At 46.5% G+C, this 17,593-nt stretch overlaps 1 protein-coding gene across 3 annotated transcripts; it reads left to right on the top strand.

Annotated features, from left to right (window-relative positions):
* The first annotated feature begins 3,713 nt into the window (after window positions 1-3,713).
* LOC105492155 (RNA pseudouridine synthase domain containing 2) lies at window positions 3,714-9,550 on the top strand. 3 transcript variants are annotated; one of them, XM_071067092.1, is made up of 3 exons: window positions 3,714-4,103; window positions 6,998-7,294; window positions 8,616-9,550. In XM_071067092.1, the coding sequence occupies exons 1-3, from the start codon at window positions 3,744-3,746 to the stop codon at window positions 9,348-9,350; spliced, it is 1,392 nt and encodes a 463-aa protein (XP_070923193.1). In that variant the 5' UTR covers window positions 3,714-3,743; the 3' UTR covers window positions 9,351-9,550. The 3 variants fall into 3 exon arrangements, with proteins under 3 accessions (XP_070923193.1, XP_070923192.1, XP_011757441.2); XM_071067091.1 differs by having other exon boundaries at window positions 3,714-4,166; XM_011759139.2 differs by having other exon boundaries at window positions 3,714-4,349.
* The last annotated feature ends 8,043 nt before the right edge of the window (window positions 9,551-17,593 follow it).

Raw genomic sequence — 17,593 nt, 5'->3', positions numbered from 1 at the left:
TACAGCTTAGTAATGTAGGAAGGGGGTCCGCCATGGAGGCATGAAAGTTTACAAATAACAGTAAACAGTTATAGACGGCCGGGCGCGGTGACTTACGCCTGTAATCCCAGTATTCTGGGCGGCCGAGGCGGGTGGATCACCTGAGGTCAGGAGTTCGACACCAGCCTGGGTGAAATATGGTGAAACCCTGTCTCTACTAAAAATAGAAAAATAAACTGGGCGTGGTGGCACGTGCCTGGAATCCTAGCTACTCGGGAGACTGAGGCAGGAGAATCGCTTGAACCCAGGAGGCAGAGATTGCAGTGAGCCAAGATCGCGCCACTGCATTCCAGCCTGGGCAACAGAGCAAGAGTCTGCCTCAAAAAAAAAAAAAAAAAAAAAAGAGGTTATACAGTATATGATGGAAGTGTGGCCAGAGTACATAAAGGAGACAGTGGTCATGAGAAGTGTGTGTCAGAATGCTTTATTGTTGTTGTTAAAGGAGACGACCTTTGGTATCCTTCAGGGGATGGATACCAGCTTGTTCATTGAGATACAACCCCTCCCCATCCCCAACTTCCAGGGTCAACACCAGTTACTCTCTGCCAAGAAACATGTGATGAAAGACATCAGCCAACCATCAGCAGAAGTAACTTGGCTGAGGAAATAGTTTTCACTCCAGCCTGGGTGACAGAGCAAGACTCCGTCTCAAAAAAAAAAAAGAAAAAGAAAAAGAAAACAACAACAACAAAAACAACACAGTGTTAGGATTACAGATGTGAGCCACTGCGCCCAGTTAAAATCAAATTTAAAATTCAGTTTCTGGCCAGGCTCGGTGGCTCACGTCTGTAATCTCAGAATTTGGGGAGACTGAGGGGGGTGTGGATCACCTGAGGTCAGGAGTTCGAGACCAGCCTGGCCAATATGGTGAAACCCTGTCTCTACTAAAAATACAAAAATTAACTGGGCGTGGTGGCACATGCCTATAATCCCAGCTACTCAGGAGGCTGAGGCAGGGGAGAATTACTTGAACCCAGGAGGCGGAGGTTGCACCACCACGCCTAGCCTGTAATCCTAACACTTTAGGAGGCCAAGGTAGATGGATTGTTTGAGCCCAGTTTGAGGCCACCCTAGGCAATGTGGCAAAACCTCGTCTCTACTAAAAATACAAAAAATTAGCCGGTCATGGTGGCACATGTCTGTCGTCTCAGCTACTAGGGAGGCTGAAGTGGGAGAATCACTTCAGTTTGGGAAGTCGAGGCTGCAGTGAGCCAAGATCATGCCACTGCACTCCAGCCTGGGTGATGGGAGTGAGATCTTGTCTCAAAACTTTTTAAAATTTTAATTAATTTAAATTTAATTAGCCACATGCAGCTATTGTACAGCACATGGCTAATGGTGACCCTATTGTATACCACAGGATTGAAGAATATTAAGTAGTTCACAAAACCTCAAGGTGGGTGGAGAGTCAGGCTTTATCTCTGTACAGCCAGGAACAGTATCTAAACCTCACTGAGAGACTGCTCAGGGAACACCCCCATGGTCACTGAACATATATAGCTGGCATTATTTATTGATTAGGCACTTGACACAAGAACCTCCCCTACTGTTGGCCTCCCAGATTAGATGCCTCCAATGCTACCTTGTTAGACATGGATTTGACATTGGGCCTGCTTCCAGGGTTGTGTGCCTCTGAACCAAAGCCTCTGTCTAAGAGATAGAGCCCAGGTCAAATGCCTATGTCCAAGCTGGCAGAGAGTGTGAGAAGGCTCTGGCTTCTACCTCTTGGGGGCAGTAATGTAATGTGAGAAATTCCCCACCAAAAACAAAGGTTTTCAGAAGATGCTGGATGTTTATAGAATATGACAAATGTCTACTCTACATGGTCTATTCTAGTGCTTCTCAAGCTTTAATATGCAGAAAAATCACCTGGGGATCATGTTAAAGTGCAGATTCTCATTTAGTAGGTCAGAAGGGGAGGAGGAACAAGATTCTGCTGTTTTCTGTCTCCACAGTTTTGCCAGGCACTAGTTCGAGTATTTTACTTGAATTAACTGATTTAATTCTCCCACCCCAATCCTATGGAACAAAGAGGCTAGCTAAGAATACATACTTTCTTTTGGATAAGGTTCTGCTCTCAGTGTAAATATCTTAATGAGATGACACATTTGAGAGATGATGTCCCTCCTGTGAAGTAGTTTTGCTCTAATATACCCCACAATCAATGGAAAATTCTACCTCTTATTTCTGGAGGTGGTCAGGAATCAGACTTTTCAGCATACGGAGTTCTGCAGCTGTGAATACCTCAGCTGCAGTCCCTCAGTTAGTTTAGTGAGACTGATGACTTGAAGAAGGAATTTAGCTAAAAAAGATTTCCCTTTCTCCTCTCCAGAATACAAATGCCTAGGACAAGAATTACACTGTGTCCTTTTTGTTTGTTTTTGTTTTTATTTTTTGGCAAACTAACATTGAAATGCCTCCTTATTTGGAAGAATCCCACTCTGGATATCAAAGAGGGTTAGATTCTTGGCCGGGCGTGGTGGCTTATGCCTGTAATCCCAGCACTAATAATATAAAAATTAGCCGGGTGTGGTGGCGGGCGCCTGTAGTCCCAGCCACTCGGGAGGCTGAGGCAGAAGAATAGCTTGAACCCGGAAGGCTGAGATTGCAATGAGCCGAGAAGGTGCCACTGCACTCCAGCCTGGGCAACAGAGCAAGACTCCGTCTCAAAAAAAAAAAAAAAAGAGGGTTAGATTCTTCCATCTCCAGGCACCCTGGAAGTGAGGGCTTAGACCAGTGAGGTTTGGCTGATGGAAGTCCTCCCCTGCAGGACTCTGAACGCTGGGAGAGGGACACAGAGACACAGGGAGATTTAGGGGTCTCCAAGGGGTGGCAGGGTTGCAGAAAAAGGGTCCTTTGGCACAACATAGTGTCTTGTGTCTATTGCATCCCAAATGGGTTTCTTCCCTGACATGCCTGAAGCCAGGCTCTCAAAAGGCTTGGTTTCCTTTCATTTGGCCCTTTTTCTGAGCCTATTCTCCAGTTATCTTGTGAATTCTATGAGGCACTAATATTATTTCCATAATTCCCTCTCTGATTAAGTTAACCAGAGTTGGTTTATTTTGCACTTAAGAACCCTCGCAATATATCCTCTGATCTATTTGCAGTTTTAATCTCAGGATGGAAGCATATGGGAGGCGAATGGGGATCCCTAATCCTTCTCATGCTGTTAGGGGGAAACAGGTGTGAACACATTGCTTCTGGGGTGGGCTCGTGTGTGTTTTAAATACATACATAACAATCTTACTGAGATATAAGTCACATACTATAATATTGACCCTTTAAAAATACACAATACAGTGAGTTTTAGTATATTCGCAGAGCTTAGCAATCTTTATTCTGATTGTTAGTTTTTGTTTTGTCTTAAATAAAGCTCCTTTCAAGAGTTTCTCCAGACCCAAGGAATTACTCGGAATCTACACGACCTTCTCCTGCCGTGGCCTTACACGGAGCAATTCCAAGGGTTTCCTTTATAAATAACGTCGTATCTCCCTAATAGGAAGACGTCTGAGTAAGGTCACTTTTGGTGAGACATTTACAATCTCTCAACTCTACGCTCAATTCACCTAATTTAACTCGAGTACCTCAACTCAATTCGCTCACTCACCGAAGACCCCGCCTCGGGACTGGGCCTCCCTGATTCGCTGGGGCCGAGTGACGTCCTCAGATTGCGACTCTGGGAGTGGAGTGGGGGCCGCGTGGTTATGTGGCTGGGCGGCCGCGGATGGCTCGGGGTTCTCGGACATTGGCGCTGCGACCTTCGGCGCCCTAGCTTTGCCAGGATTTGGAGTAGCTTTAAGGGCCCAATGGCAGAAACACTGTCTACCCAGGTTGGGACAGCGGGCGGGCTGACGGCTCCGCATCAGCAAAACGGTGACGCTGGTGGCGACGCGAGGGTTGAGCCGTCCCCGGGGTCCCCGAAGCCGGCTGGCCGGGAAGTGGAGCCGGCCCCAGTAGGCGGGGAGTATCCCTCGGCTGCAGCCCCGGGCCCGGGCAAGCGTAAGAAGCGACGGGGCGCAACCGGGGAGCGTGTCGTGCCGCCCCCGAAGAAGCGGCGGACAGGGGTGAGCTTCGGAGATGAGCACTTTAAAGAAACCAGTTATTACTTCGAGGGCGGCCTGCGTAAGGTGCGGCCCTATTACTTTGACTTCCAGACCTACTGCAAAGGTCGCTGGGTGGGCCACAGCTTGCTGCACGTCTTCAGCACCGAGTTCCGAGCTCAGCCCCTGGCCTACTACGAGGCTGCGGTCCAGGCGGGCCGCCTGCACCTCAACGAGAAGCCGGTGCAGGACCTCAACATCGTGCTCAAGGTGGAGTCCTGATGGGGCTGGCCAGAAGCGGGAGAGGAAAAGGGGCAGGGTTTTTTGTTTTTGTTTTTGTTTTTTTGTTTTTTTGTTTTTGAGACGGGGTCTCGCTCTCACCCAGGCTGGAGTGCAGTGGCCTGATCTCAGCTCACTGCAAGCTCCGCCTCCCGGGTTTATGCCATTCTCCTGCCTCAGCCTCCCGAGTAGCTGGGACTACAGGCGCCCGCCACCTCGCCCGGCTAGTTTTTTGTATTTTTTAGTAGAGACGGGGTTTCACCGGGTTCGCCAGGATGGTCTCGATCTCCTGACCTTGTGATCCGCCCGTCTCGGCCTCCCAAAGTGCTGGGATTACAGGCTTGAGCCACCGCGCCCGGCCTGTTGTTATGTTTTTTAGGCTTAGTGAGGCATAGGTAGTTGATTAAAATCACGTCAATTCTAGACTGCGCGCGGTGGCTCACGCCTGTAATCCCAGCACTATGGGAGGCCGAGGCGGGTGGATCACGAGGTCAGGACATCGAGACCATCCTGCCTAACATGGTGAAACCCCCTCTCTACTAAAAATACAAAAAAATTAGCCGGAAATGGTGGCGGGCGCCTGTAGTCCCAGCTACTCTGGAGGCTGAGGCAGGAGAATGGCGTGAATCCGGGAGGCGGAGCTTGCAGTGAGCCGAGATCGTGCCACTGTGCTCCAGCCTAGGTAACAGATCGAGACTCTGTCTCAAAAAAAGAAGAAAAAAAAAATCATGGCAATTCTAAAGCGTTCTCGCTTTCAATTGGAACACTTATTTAGCCCGCGTTTCCCACCTCCGCAAGTGGACAGCGGCTCTGTGCTTCAGGAGTCAGCCTGTTTATCCTCTTTCTCAAGGCAGCTTCCTTGTTTCCAAGGGACAGAAGTTGGAATTCTCATAATTCCTTTAAACACCGTCTTGTGGCAAGGGCACTGATCACTTTACCCTGCGTTGTAAATCTCCGTGCAAATAGTAATAATAGGGGCTGTCATTTATGTCTCTTTACTGTGTGCCGGGCACAAAGTTAAACATTGTATGTCCACTAACGTCTAATTCTAATGACAACCTTGTGAAGTAGGTATTGCTACTCCATTTTACCTCTGAGGAAACTAAGGAAACTCACAGGGGTAAGGCCACAAACAGTGATACTACCAAAGCCTGTGTTCCTGTAACTACTACTTAAACTATTTAACATAGAGCCTGATATGTTAACAGAATTGTGAGATGTCAGGGATAGAGACTAGAATTGTTTTTGTTTTTGTTTTTTTTTTTTTTTTTTTTTTTTGAGACGGAGTCTCACGCTGTTGCCCAGGCTGGAGTGCAGTGGCGCGATCTCGGCTCACTGCAAGCTCCGCCTCCTGGGTTCACGCCATTCTCCTGCCTCAGCCTCCTGAGTAGCTGGGACTACAGGCGCCCGCCACCGCGCCCGGCTAATTTTTTTTGTATTTTTAGTAGAGACGGGGTTTCACTGTGGTCTCCATCTCCTGACCTTGTGATCCGCCCACCTCGGCCTCCCAAAGTGCTGGGATTACAGGCTTGAGCCACCGCGCCCGGCCATGAGACTAGAATTGTTTAGCCCAGTGCTTTGACTCCTTTAAAATTCCATCACAGGTATGAGATACCAGACACCCCTGTCAGAAGTAACACTGTTTACCTGTCAGTAACACTGGTTTACCATGGTTGTGAGTGGAGAAAATGCGATTACAGCATTTGGGAAATGGATGGTTTTGGAGTAACTTGTTTCATTGATCAAGCGATTTGGGTCAATATATCATAAATTGATGAATTCCCTCTCCTATCCCAATTTCTAAAAGCACAGATCTGGTCTAACCCTCACATTCCACAGGAAACGAAGACCCAGAGAGGATAAATGACTTGCCCAAGAGCATGTCACAAGCCTGTGGCAAATCCTGGTCTACAGCCCATATCCCTGGACCTAAACCTTAGTTTTGTTTGTTCAAGATCGTGATCAGTGATGATTTATGAAGGTTTTTCCTCCATTAAAAAAATTTTACCTTTATTATTTTTATTTATTTATTTTTTGAGACAGAGTCTTGCTCTGTCGCCTAGGATGGAGTGCAGTGGCGCGATCTCAGCTCACTGCAAGCTCCGCCTCCCAGTTTCAAGCTATTCTCCTGCCTCAGCCTCCCAAGTAGCTGGGATTACAGGCGCCTGCCACCATGCCCGGCTAATTTTTGTGTTTTTAGTAGAGATGGGGTTTCACCGTGTTGGCCAGGATGGTCTTGATCTCTTGACCTTGTGATCCACGCACCTCAGCCTCCCAAAGTGCTGGGATTATAGGCGTGAGCCACTGTACCCGGCTAAAAAATTTTACTTTTAAAATACCTGTATTGTAGAGAAAATAACAATTAGCAAAACCAAAAAACATTCATAATCTCACCACCCAGAGATAACACAGTTAACATTTTTGTAGATGTCCTTCCAGTACTTTTTTCAATGCCAGTTATCTGCCTGTGTCTGTCTATACTTTTACAAAATGAGATCATACTCTGCACACTACTTTTCTGCCCAAGATATGCTTTCACCATTTTTCCATGTCAGTAAGGAACAGGGGAAGCTGGGTATGAAGTTGACTGATTACAGGCTGCGGTCCCTGGGCTGACTTATTACCTATGTCTTTGACAGGACAATGATTTCTTGCGGAACACAGTGCACAGGCATGAGCCACCAGTCACAGCAGAGCCCATTCGCCTGCTAGCTGAGAACGAAGATGTGGTGGTTGTAGACAAGCCTTCCTCCATTCCCGTTCACCCCTGTGGCCGCTTCCGACACAACACAGTTATCTTCATCCTAGGCAAGGAGCACCAACTGAAGGAGTTACACCCCTTGCATCGGCTTGACCGCCTTACCTCAGGGGTGCTTATGTTTGCCAAGACAGCTGCAGTCTCTGAGAGAATTCACGAGCAGGTTCGGGACCGGCAGGTGAGTCAGGCTTTTGTCTCCACAGGCCACTTCTTGGGCTCACGAATGCTCTGTATCAAAAGGGCATCACGGAGTTCTAAAGTGGTCCTTCATATTTATCTGGCAATCCTTCCTACCTTAAGGCAGGTCAACACCTAAAGTGCCAAACACAGGATATCTCATACGTTTCCAAAAAATCTTTAGAGATGGCATACACTGCCTCTCTTAGTAGTTTGCTATTTTGAAGCTGTAAGGTGCTGACAGGGCCAGGCATGGTGGCTCACACCTGTAATCCCAGCATTTTGGGAGGCTGAGGCAGGAGGACAGCTTGAGCCCAGGAGGTCGAGACCAGCCTGGGCAAAATAGGGAGACCCTGTCTCTACAAAAAAAAAAAAAAAAAAAAAAAAAAAACTTAGCTTGGCATGGTGGCACATGCCTGTGGTCCCAGCAACTTGGGAGGCTGAGGTAGGAGGATTGCTTGGCCATGGGAGGTTGTGGCTGCAGTGAGCCATGATCGTGTCAGTGCTCTCCAGCCTGAGCTATAGAGCAAGACTCTGTCTCAAAGAAATAAATTAACATAAGAAAATGCTGAGCAAGGCTTTTAAGATTATGGGAGAGCCTGCTTGGTGAAAAGATTCTAGATGTAGTTGGAAAAGGCTTGGGTAGAAGAGTTTAATGGTATTGATTGTTGTCCTGAGACTCGTAATTCTGAATCTGAATCATAATACATTTATTGAGTGCATACTCTATACCAGGCTTAGTATCAAGCACATTAGAGCCTAACTTACTGACTGCTTATCACAGCCCAATGAGGTAGTTGGTTTTCTTTTCTTTTTTTTTTTTTTTTTTTTTTTTTTGAGATGGAGTTTCGCTCTTGTTGCCCAGTCTGGAATGCAATGGTGCAATCCCGGCTCACTGCAACCTCCGCCTCCTGGGTTCAAGCAATTCTCCTGCCTCAGCCTCCCAGGTAGCTGGGATTACAGGCATGCGCCACCACGCCTGGTTAATTTTGTATTTTTTAGTAGAGACAGGGTTTCTCTATGTTGGTCAGGCTGGTCTCCAACTTTCGACCTCAGGTGATCCACCCGCCTCAGCCTCCCAAAGTGCTGGGATTACAGGTGTGAGCCACCACACCCAGCCGGTAAATGCTTTTCTAATTTCACATTTTCTAGATGAGTTAGTAAGATTTAGAGGTTAAGTAATGTACCCAAGATCACAAAACTGTCAAATGGTAGAATTGGAGTTTGAATCTTCTGAGACTGGTCCTTATCACTCCACAAAGGGTTTGGACTCCATGAATTTAGGCTTTGTACTGACTTTCTCCCTCTTCCCTCCTATGTAGCTGGAGAAGGAGTACGTGTGCCGGGTGGAAGGGGAGTTCCCCACTGAGGAAGTGACCTGTAAAGAACCCATCTTAGTGGTGTCTTACAAAGTAGGGGTGTGCCGTGTAGATACCCGGGGCAAGCCCTGTGAGACAGTGTTCCAGAGGCTAAGCTACAATGGCCAGTCCAGTGTGGTACGGTGCCGGCCACTCACAGGCCGCACACACCAGATTCGAGTCCACCTTCAGTTCTTGGGCCATCCCATTCTCAACGACCCCATCTACAACTCAGTTGCCTGGGGTCCCTCCCGAGGCCGGGGCGGCCGCATTCCCAAGACAGATGAGGAATTGCTGCGGGACCTGGTAGCAGAGCATCAGGCCAAACAGAGCCTGGATGTGCTAGATCTCTGTGAGGGTGATCTGTCCTCAGGACTCACAGACTCTACGGCCCCCTCCTCAGAGTTGGGCAAGGACAGCCTGGAAGAGTTGGCTGCAGCTGCCCAGAAGATGGAGGAAGTAGCTGAGGCAGCCCCTCAGAAGTTGGACACAATAGCCTTGGCACCAGAGAAGGCAGTTGAAACAGATGTCACGAATCAAGAGGCAGACTCACTCTGTGCAGAGTGCCGGCTGGTTCGACAGGATCCCTTGCCCAAAGACCTTGTGATGTTCCTACATGCCCTACGCTATAAAGGGCCAGGCTTTGAGTACTTTTCACCAATGCCTGCCTGGGCACAGGATGACTGGCAAAAAGACTGAGGGGTGTGGCCAATGGAGGGATTGCTTCTTGGGTTGTGACAAGGATGGGCTATAGGGCAAGGGTTGACCCCGTGGGCTGGTACTTGGGGTTTCTATAGGAGTGAGGTCGGGCTTCTGAAGAGACCTGCTCATACTTGCTACCTCCTTACAGTGGGAATTTGGAGATTTTTTGGTTTGTAAATATATCCCTTTTTCTAACATATTTTGTGTCTGGTTTTCTTCCTGCTTTTTTATTGATATAAAATTCACATAACATAAAATTAACCACTTTAACTGGCCAGGCACAGTGGCTCATGGCTATAATCCTAGTACTTTGGGAGGTAGAAGTGAAAGGATCATTGGAGTCCAGGAGTTCAAGGTTAAAGTGAACTGTGGGCCAGGCATGGTGGCTCACGCCTGTAATCCCAGCACTTTGGGAGGCCATGGTCAGGAGATAGAGACCATGGTGAAACCCCGTCTACTAAAAATACAAAAAAATTAACTGGTTGTGGTGGCAGGTGCCTGTAGTCCCAGCTACTCAGGAGGCTGAGGCAGGAGAATGGCGTGAACCCGGGAGGCGGAGCTTGCAGTGAGCCCAGATCGCGCCACTGCACTCCAGCCTGGGCGACAGAGTAAGACTCCGTCTCAAAAAAAAAAAAAAAAAAGTGAACTGTGATTGTGCTGCTGCACTCCAGACCCTGGACAGGGTCTTAAAAAAAAAAAAAAAAATTGACCAATTTAAGATGTACAGCATAGTCACATTTAGTACATTTACAGTGTTGTACAACCATAACCTCATATATTTCCCAAAAGGAAACCTGTACCTGTTAAGTAAGTGGTCACTTTCCACTCGCCTTCTGCCAGCCTCTGGCAACCACTAATCTACTTTCTGTATGGATTTGCCTATTTATTCTGGACATTTTATATAAATGGAATGATACAACATGTGACCTTCTGTGTCTCTGTTTCCCTTGGCATAATGTTTTCAAGGTTTTTTCAACTTGTAGTGTGTATCAGTACCTCATTCTTTTTTTTATGGCAGAATCATCTGTTGTATGGATATACCATATTTTGTCTATCTGTTCATCAATTGATGGATATTTGGGTTGTTTCCACCTTTTCGTTATTGTGAATAGTGCTGCTGTGAACATTGAATATGTTTTCAGTTCTTTTGCGTATATACCTCACAGTGGAATTGCTGGGTCGTATGGTAATTCTTTGAGAATCCACTAAACTTCTCCACAGCAGCTGAACCATTTTACATTGCCACCAGCATGCACAGGGGTTTCAGTTTCTCTACATCTGCACCAACATTTGTTTTGTTTTGATCATATTCATCCTAGTAGGAGTGAGGTGGCATCTCATTCTGGGTTGTTAGTCTTTTTGTTGTTGAGTGTAAGTGTTCTTTATATATTCTGGATGTGAGAGTCTTAGCAAAAAGACTAACAGCCCAACTTAAAAATGGGCAAAGGATTTGAACATTTTTCTGTTTTTTTTTGTTGTTGTTGAGATGGAGTCTCGCTCTGTCACCCAGGCTGGAGTGCAGTGGCGCATCTCAGCTCACTGCAAGCTCCGCCTCCCGGGTTTACACCATTCTCCTGCCTCAGCCTCCCAAGTAGCTGGGACTGCAGGCACCCGCCACCTCGCCCGGCTAGATTTTTGTATTTTTTTAGTAGAGACGGGGTTTCACTGTGTTAGCCAGGATGGTCTCGATCTCCTGACCTCGTGATCCACCCGTCTCGGCCTCCCAAAGTGCTGGGATTACAGGCTTGAGCCACCGCGCCCAGCCAGGATTTGAACATTTTTCTAAAGAAGATATACAAATGACCAGCTAGCATATGAAAAAAAGCTCAACATTATTGTTTGGGTGAGGGAGAAAGGACAAGATGGAGGAAGGTGAACAAGGAGGCACAATCCATGTTGCTTCCGGGTTCTTCCTCACCAACTTTCCCGCGTGCGGGAAAATGCAGCCCACGCCGGGGAAGATGCAGATCAACCGAGCATGCGCCAGGTGACCTCAATCCAAAGAGATCGAAACTTACCTGGCCACGCCTACAGAGACGCCCCATCAGGCCCTTATCCCGTCCACTGCCCTCCCCCTTCCAGTACCAATGCATAAAAGTCCGCCGCCAGCAGGAGCCGGGGTGACTTCTTTGCCCCGTTTTCGTGGGCCGGGGAACCTCACCCGAGAGCGCCGGTGCGACTTCCCTGGCCGCCCCACCCCCCCACCTGAGGACCAGAGAACCTCGCCTGAGAGTGTGTGCATATTTGCAATAAAAGACTGCCACTTTCTTACGTACTTTGGCCTCATGTTTAATTACTTAGCTCTCCTAAATTAAGTTACATTAAATTAAAAGTTATCATGGAATGCAAATCAAAACTGTGGCATTAGTGTAAGAATAGACACAGAGTGATGGAATAAAATCAGGAGTCAAGAAATAAACCCATCCATCTAAGGTCAATTGGTGGTTTTTTTTTTATTGTTTTGTTTTGTTTTGTTTTTTTGGAGACAGAGTCTCGCTCAGTTGCCCAGGCTGGAGTGCAGTGGCGCGATCTTGGCTCACTGCAAGCTCCGCCTCCCAGGTTCACGACATTCTCCTGCCTCAGCCTCCCAAGTAGCTGGGACTACAGGCGCCCGCCACCATGCCCGGCTAATTTTTTTGTATTTTTAGTAGAGAGGGGGTTTCACCATGTTAGGCAGGATGGTCTCAATCTCCTGACCTCGTGATCCGCCTGCCTCGGCCTCCCAAAGTGCTAGGATTACAGGCGTGAGCCACCACACCCAGCAACTGATTTTTGACAAAAGTGCTGAGACTGTTCAGTGGGGAGAGAATAGTCTTTTTTTTTCTTTTGAGACAGTCTCGCTCTGTCGCCCAAGCTGCAGTGCAGTGGTGTGATCTCCGCTTACTGCAACCTCAGCCTCCCAGGTTCAAGCAATTCTGCCTCAGCTTCCTGAGTAGCTGGGATTACAGGCACATGCCACCATGCCTGGCGAATTTTTGTATTTTTAGTAGAGACAGGGTTTCACCATGTTGATCAGGCTAGTCTCGAACTTCTGACCTCGTGATCCGCCCGCCTCGGCCTCCCAAAGTGCTGGGATTACAGGCGTGAGCCATCACGCCCGGCCCGAGAGAGAATAGTCTTAAACAAATTTCTTTTTTCTTAAACAGTTCGTGCTGGGAAAACTGGGTATTCACATAAAAAAGAATAAAGTTAGACCCCCAGCTCACATACACAAAAATAACTGAAAATAGGCCAAGGACAGTGGCTTACACCTACAATCCCAACACTCTGGGAGGCCGAGGCAGGAGGATCCCTTGAGGCCAGAAGTTTGAGAAGACCCTGGGCAACATAGCAAGACCTTATCTCTACAATAAATAAATAAATTAGCTTCCTGCAGTGGTGTAGCCCTAAGTACTTAGAAGGCTGAGGCAAGAGGATTAGTTGAGCCCAGGAATTTGAAGCTGCAATGAGCTATAATGGTGCCACTGCGTTCTATCTTGGGTAACAGAGTAAGAACACATCTCTAAAAACAAACAGAAATGAAACAACAGAAAGCAGATCAAAGACCTAAAGAGAACTAAAACTACATAAGTCTTAGAAGAAAATACTGGGATAAATCTTCAAGACCTTGGATTTGGCAATGGGTTCTTAGATACAAAACCAAAAGAATAATCAATGAAATAAAAAATAAATTGCACTTTATCAAAATTAGAACTTTTGCAAATCAAAAGACACTATCAAAAAAGTGAAAAGACAGCCTACAGAATGGGAGGAAATTCCAGAAGAGGAATAGTTGGGTATATGGTAATACTAATTTACATTTCTGGAGGAGCCTCCATACTGTTTTTCATAGTGTTTGTAGCATTTTACAATCCTACTGACAGTGCACAAGGGTCCGATTTCTTCGCATCTTCACCAACACTTGTCATTTTTTTCATTTTTTGATAGTGGCCATCATAATGGGTGTGAGATTATATCTCATTGTGATTTTGAGGTACATTTCTCTGATGATTACTGAGAACATCTTTTCATATGCTTGTTGGCAATTTTATATCATCTTTGGAGAAATGTCTATCCAAGTTCTTTGCTCATTTTTTTTTTTTTTTTTTTTTTTTTTGAGATGGAGTCTCGCTCTGTCGCCCGGGCTGGAGTGCAGTGGCCGGATCTCAGCTCACTGCAAGCTCTGCCTCCCAGGTTTACGCCATCCTCCTGCCTCAGCCTCCCAAGTAACTGGGACTACAGGCGCCCGCCACCTCGCCTGGCTAGTTTTTTTTTTTTTTTTTTTTTTTGTATTTTTTAGTAGAGACGGGGTTTCACCGGGTTAGCCAGGATGGTCTCGATCTCCTGACCTCCTGATCTGCCCGTCTCGGCCTCCCAAAGTGCTGGGATTACAGGCTTGAGCCACCGCGGCCGGCCTCATTTTTTGATTGAGTTACAATTGTCTTTCAGTATCCATGGATGACTGGTTCTAGGATACCTCCACCTTCGCCCCAAGATACCAAAATTCATAGATGCTCAAGTGTCATATAAAATGACATATTATTTGCATATAAATGTCCTCTCATATACTTTTTTTTTTTTTTTTGAGACGGAGTCTTGCTCTGTCCCCCAGGCTGGAGTGCAGTGGCGCGATCTCGGCTCACTGCAAGCTCCGCCTCCCGGGTTCACGCCATTCTCCTGCCTCAGCCTCCCGAGTAGCTGGGACTACAGGCGCCCGCCACCTCGCCCGGCTAGTTTTTTGTGTTTTTAGTAGAGACGGGGTTTCACCATGTTAGCCAGGATGGTCTCTATCTCCTGACCTTGTGATCCGCCCGCCTCGGCCTCCCAACGTGCTGGGATTACAGGCTTGAGCCACCGCGCCCGGCCCTAAATGTCCTCTCATATACTTTAAATCATCTCTAGTTTACTTACTTTACCTAATACAAAGTAAATGCTATATAAATAGCTGTTATACTGTGCTGTTTAGGGAATAATAACAAGGGAAGAAAGTCTGTACATGTTCAGTACAGATGCAACCATACATTTTTTTCCCAAATATTTTCAATCTAGGATTGGTTGAATCCACAGATGCAAAATCTATGGACATGGAGGGCCAATCGTATTTGATTTTTTTGTTGTTGGGCTGCAGGAGCCCTTTATGTATTCTGGATATTAACTCATAATTATCAGATATATGCTTAGCACATATTTTCTCTTATTCCATAGGTTGTCTTTTCACTTTCTTGATTGTGTTCTTTGAAGCACAGAAGTTTTAAAGTTTAATACAGTTCCATTTGTCTGTTTTTTGGTTTTATTTATTTATTATTTTTAAAATTTATTTATTTATTTTGAGACGGAGTCTTACTCTGTCGCCCAGGCTGGAGTGCAGTGGCACGATCTCAGCTCACTGCAAGCTCCGCCTCCCGGGTTCACACCATTCTCCTGCCTCAGCCTCCTGGGTAGCTGGGACTATAGGCGCCTGCCACCACGCCCGGACCATTTTCTTGTATTTTTAGTAGAGATGGGGTTTCACCGTGTTAGCCAGATGGTCTCGATCTCCTTACCTTGTGATCCGCCCACCTCAGCCTCCCCAAAGTGCTGGGATTATAGGCGTGAGCCACCGCGCCCAGCCTTTTTTTTTTTTTTTTTTTGAGACAGAATCTCATTCTGTCGCCAGGCTGGAGTGTGGTGGCACAGTCTCGGCTCACTGCAACCTCCACCTCCTGGGCTCAACCAGTTCTCCTTCCTCAGCCTCTCCAGTAGCTGGGACTACAGGCGCACGCCATCACGCCCGGCTAATTTTTGTATTTTTAGTAGAGATGGGGTTTCACCACGTTGGTCAGGCTGGTCTCGAACTCTGGACCTCAAGTGATCCGCCCACATTGGCCTCCCAAAGTGCTAGGATTACAGGCGTGAGCCACCATGCCTGTCCAGAATTGTCTTCTTAATTTCATGTTTAATTATTTATTCATTGATACTGTATAGAAATATGACCAATTTTTTGGCTGGGGGCAGTGGCTCATGCCTATAATCCCAGCACTTTGGGAGGCCAATGAGGGGGTGGATCACCTGAGGTCAGGAGTTCGAGACCAGCCTGGCCAACATGGTGAAATTTCATCTTTACTAAAACTACAAAAATTAGCCGGGTGTGGTGGCATGTGCCTGTAGTCCCAGCTACTCGGGAGGCTGAGGCAGGAGAATCACTTGAACCCAGGAGGCAGAGGTTGCAGTGAGTCAAGATGGTGCCACTGCACTCCAGCCTGGGTGACAGAGTAAGACACTGTCTCTAAAAAAAAAAAAAAATGATTTATGTATGTTGATTTTGTACTCTGCAATTTTGCTGAATTTGTTTATTAGCTTTTTTTGTGGATTCTTTAGGGTTATATATTATATAATATACAAATTATACTGTATATTATATATATTTTTATACATATATAATCCATGTCATCTGCAAATAGAGATAATGTTACTTCTTCCTTCCCAATTTGGATGCCTTTTGTTTCTTCTTCTTGTCTAATTGCTATGGATAGAACTTCCAGTACAATATTGAATAGAAATAGCACAGGGAAAGTGGGTCTCCTTGTCTTGCTCCTGATCTTAGGCAGATAGTTTTCAGTCTTTCACCATTGTGTGTGATGTTACCTGTGGGCTTTTCATAAATGCCCTTGACCATATTGAGGACGTTCTTGCCCTGCATTTCTTTTTTTATTATTTTTTAAATTTTTTTGAGACAGAGTCTCGCTCGGTCGCCTAGGCTGGAGTGCAGTGGCACTGTGTTGGCTCACTACAACCTCCGTCTCCTGGGTTCAAGCAATTCTCCTGCCTCAGTCTCCCGAGTAGCTGGGATTACAGGTGCCCACCACCACATCCAGCTAATTTTTATATTTTTTAGTAGAGATGGGGTTTCACCATGTTGGCCAGGCTGGTCTTGAACTCCTGGCCTCAGCTGATCCACCCACCTTGGCCTCCCAAATTGCTGGGATTATAGGCGTGAGCCACCACGCCCAGCCCTTGCCCTGCATTTCTGCTTGTTTCTTGCCCTACATTTCTACCTGGACAGCCCTTTGACCTCTGCTCAGGCAGAAACCTTTTCTTTCCTGTTCCTTCTGTTGTACACCTGTCATGTATTTGTTGCAGTACTCATAAAGAGAACCATGGATTTTTGTTTTCAGGTAACTTCAGGGTGAATAACAAAGGCTTATTCATACCGAATCCATTGCCTTTGACCAGAACATGTGGAGCAGAAGTAGTGTAGGTGGAGAAAGCAATTGTGTTTATATTCTTTTAGTGGTTTGTATTGGTCGTTAACCACCTAGTATATGCCAAACATTATTTATTGCTGGGATACAGAGATGAATGGATGGCTCCTGCCCTGTTAGAACACACATGATGAAATGTGCAAGTACAAAGGGAATCAGTGGAAATACGATATAATTCTGTCTGGAAGTACTACATAGATTTCCCAGAGAAAGGCATTTAACAGTGAGTTAGAATTTGCCTACTAGAGATATAAGAGAATTCCAGATAGTGGGGCAATTTGAGAGAAGGTAGTCATATTCTATTACTCAAAAAGACAGAGGAGACACTCAAGGAGAGCGTTTAACCCTGGGGTTCTAGTATATGGCTCCCTATCACTTACTATTGAAGCCTTTTTTTTTTTTTTTTAATTTGAGACAGAGTCTCGCTCTGTCACTAGGCTGAAGTGCAGTGGCACAATCTCAGCTCACCGCAACCTCCGCCTCCCAGGTTCAAGCAATTCTCCCGCCTCAGTCTTCTGAGTAGCTGGGACTACAGGCGCACATCACCACGCCCAGCTAATTTTTGTATTTTTAGTAGAGACAGGGTTTCACCATGTTGATCAGGCTGGTTTCAAACTCCCGACCTTAGATCTGCCCATCTCGGCCTCCCAAAGTGTTGGGATTACAGATGTGGGCCACCGCGCCCGGCCTATTGAAGCCCTTGAGTGGCTCTCAGATCACAAGGCATAGAAACAAACCCAGTAATATGGGATTCTCATGGATCTGGGTATTTGCTCAGCTTCAGGAAAACCCTATCTCCATTCCATGAGCCAGCCAACTCTTCTTATCACTGAGAACCTCCATAACTCAGGAGCTGTGGGCTCCTAGAACTGGGAAGAATCAGGTATCCAATAAAATGAATTCATATGGCAGATATTTGAGAGCCAACTATGTGCTGGATTCACACTAGGCTCTGGGTGTATAATGGTGAGTAAGACAGATATGGTCTCCACTTTTATGAAGTATACAGTCTGAACGTCC

This window comes from Macaca nemestrina, chromosome 7 (genome assembly GCF_043159975.1).
Source record: "Macaca nemestrina isolate mMacNem1 chromosome 7, mMacNem.hap1, whole genome shotgun sequence".
Taxonomy (NCBI): domain Eukaryota; kingdom Metazoa; phylum Chordata; class Mammalia; order Primates; family Cercopithecidae; genus Macaca; species Macaca nemestrina.
This window is presented reverse-complemented; position numbering and strand designations above follow the sequence as displayed.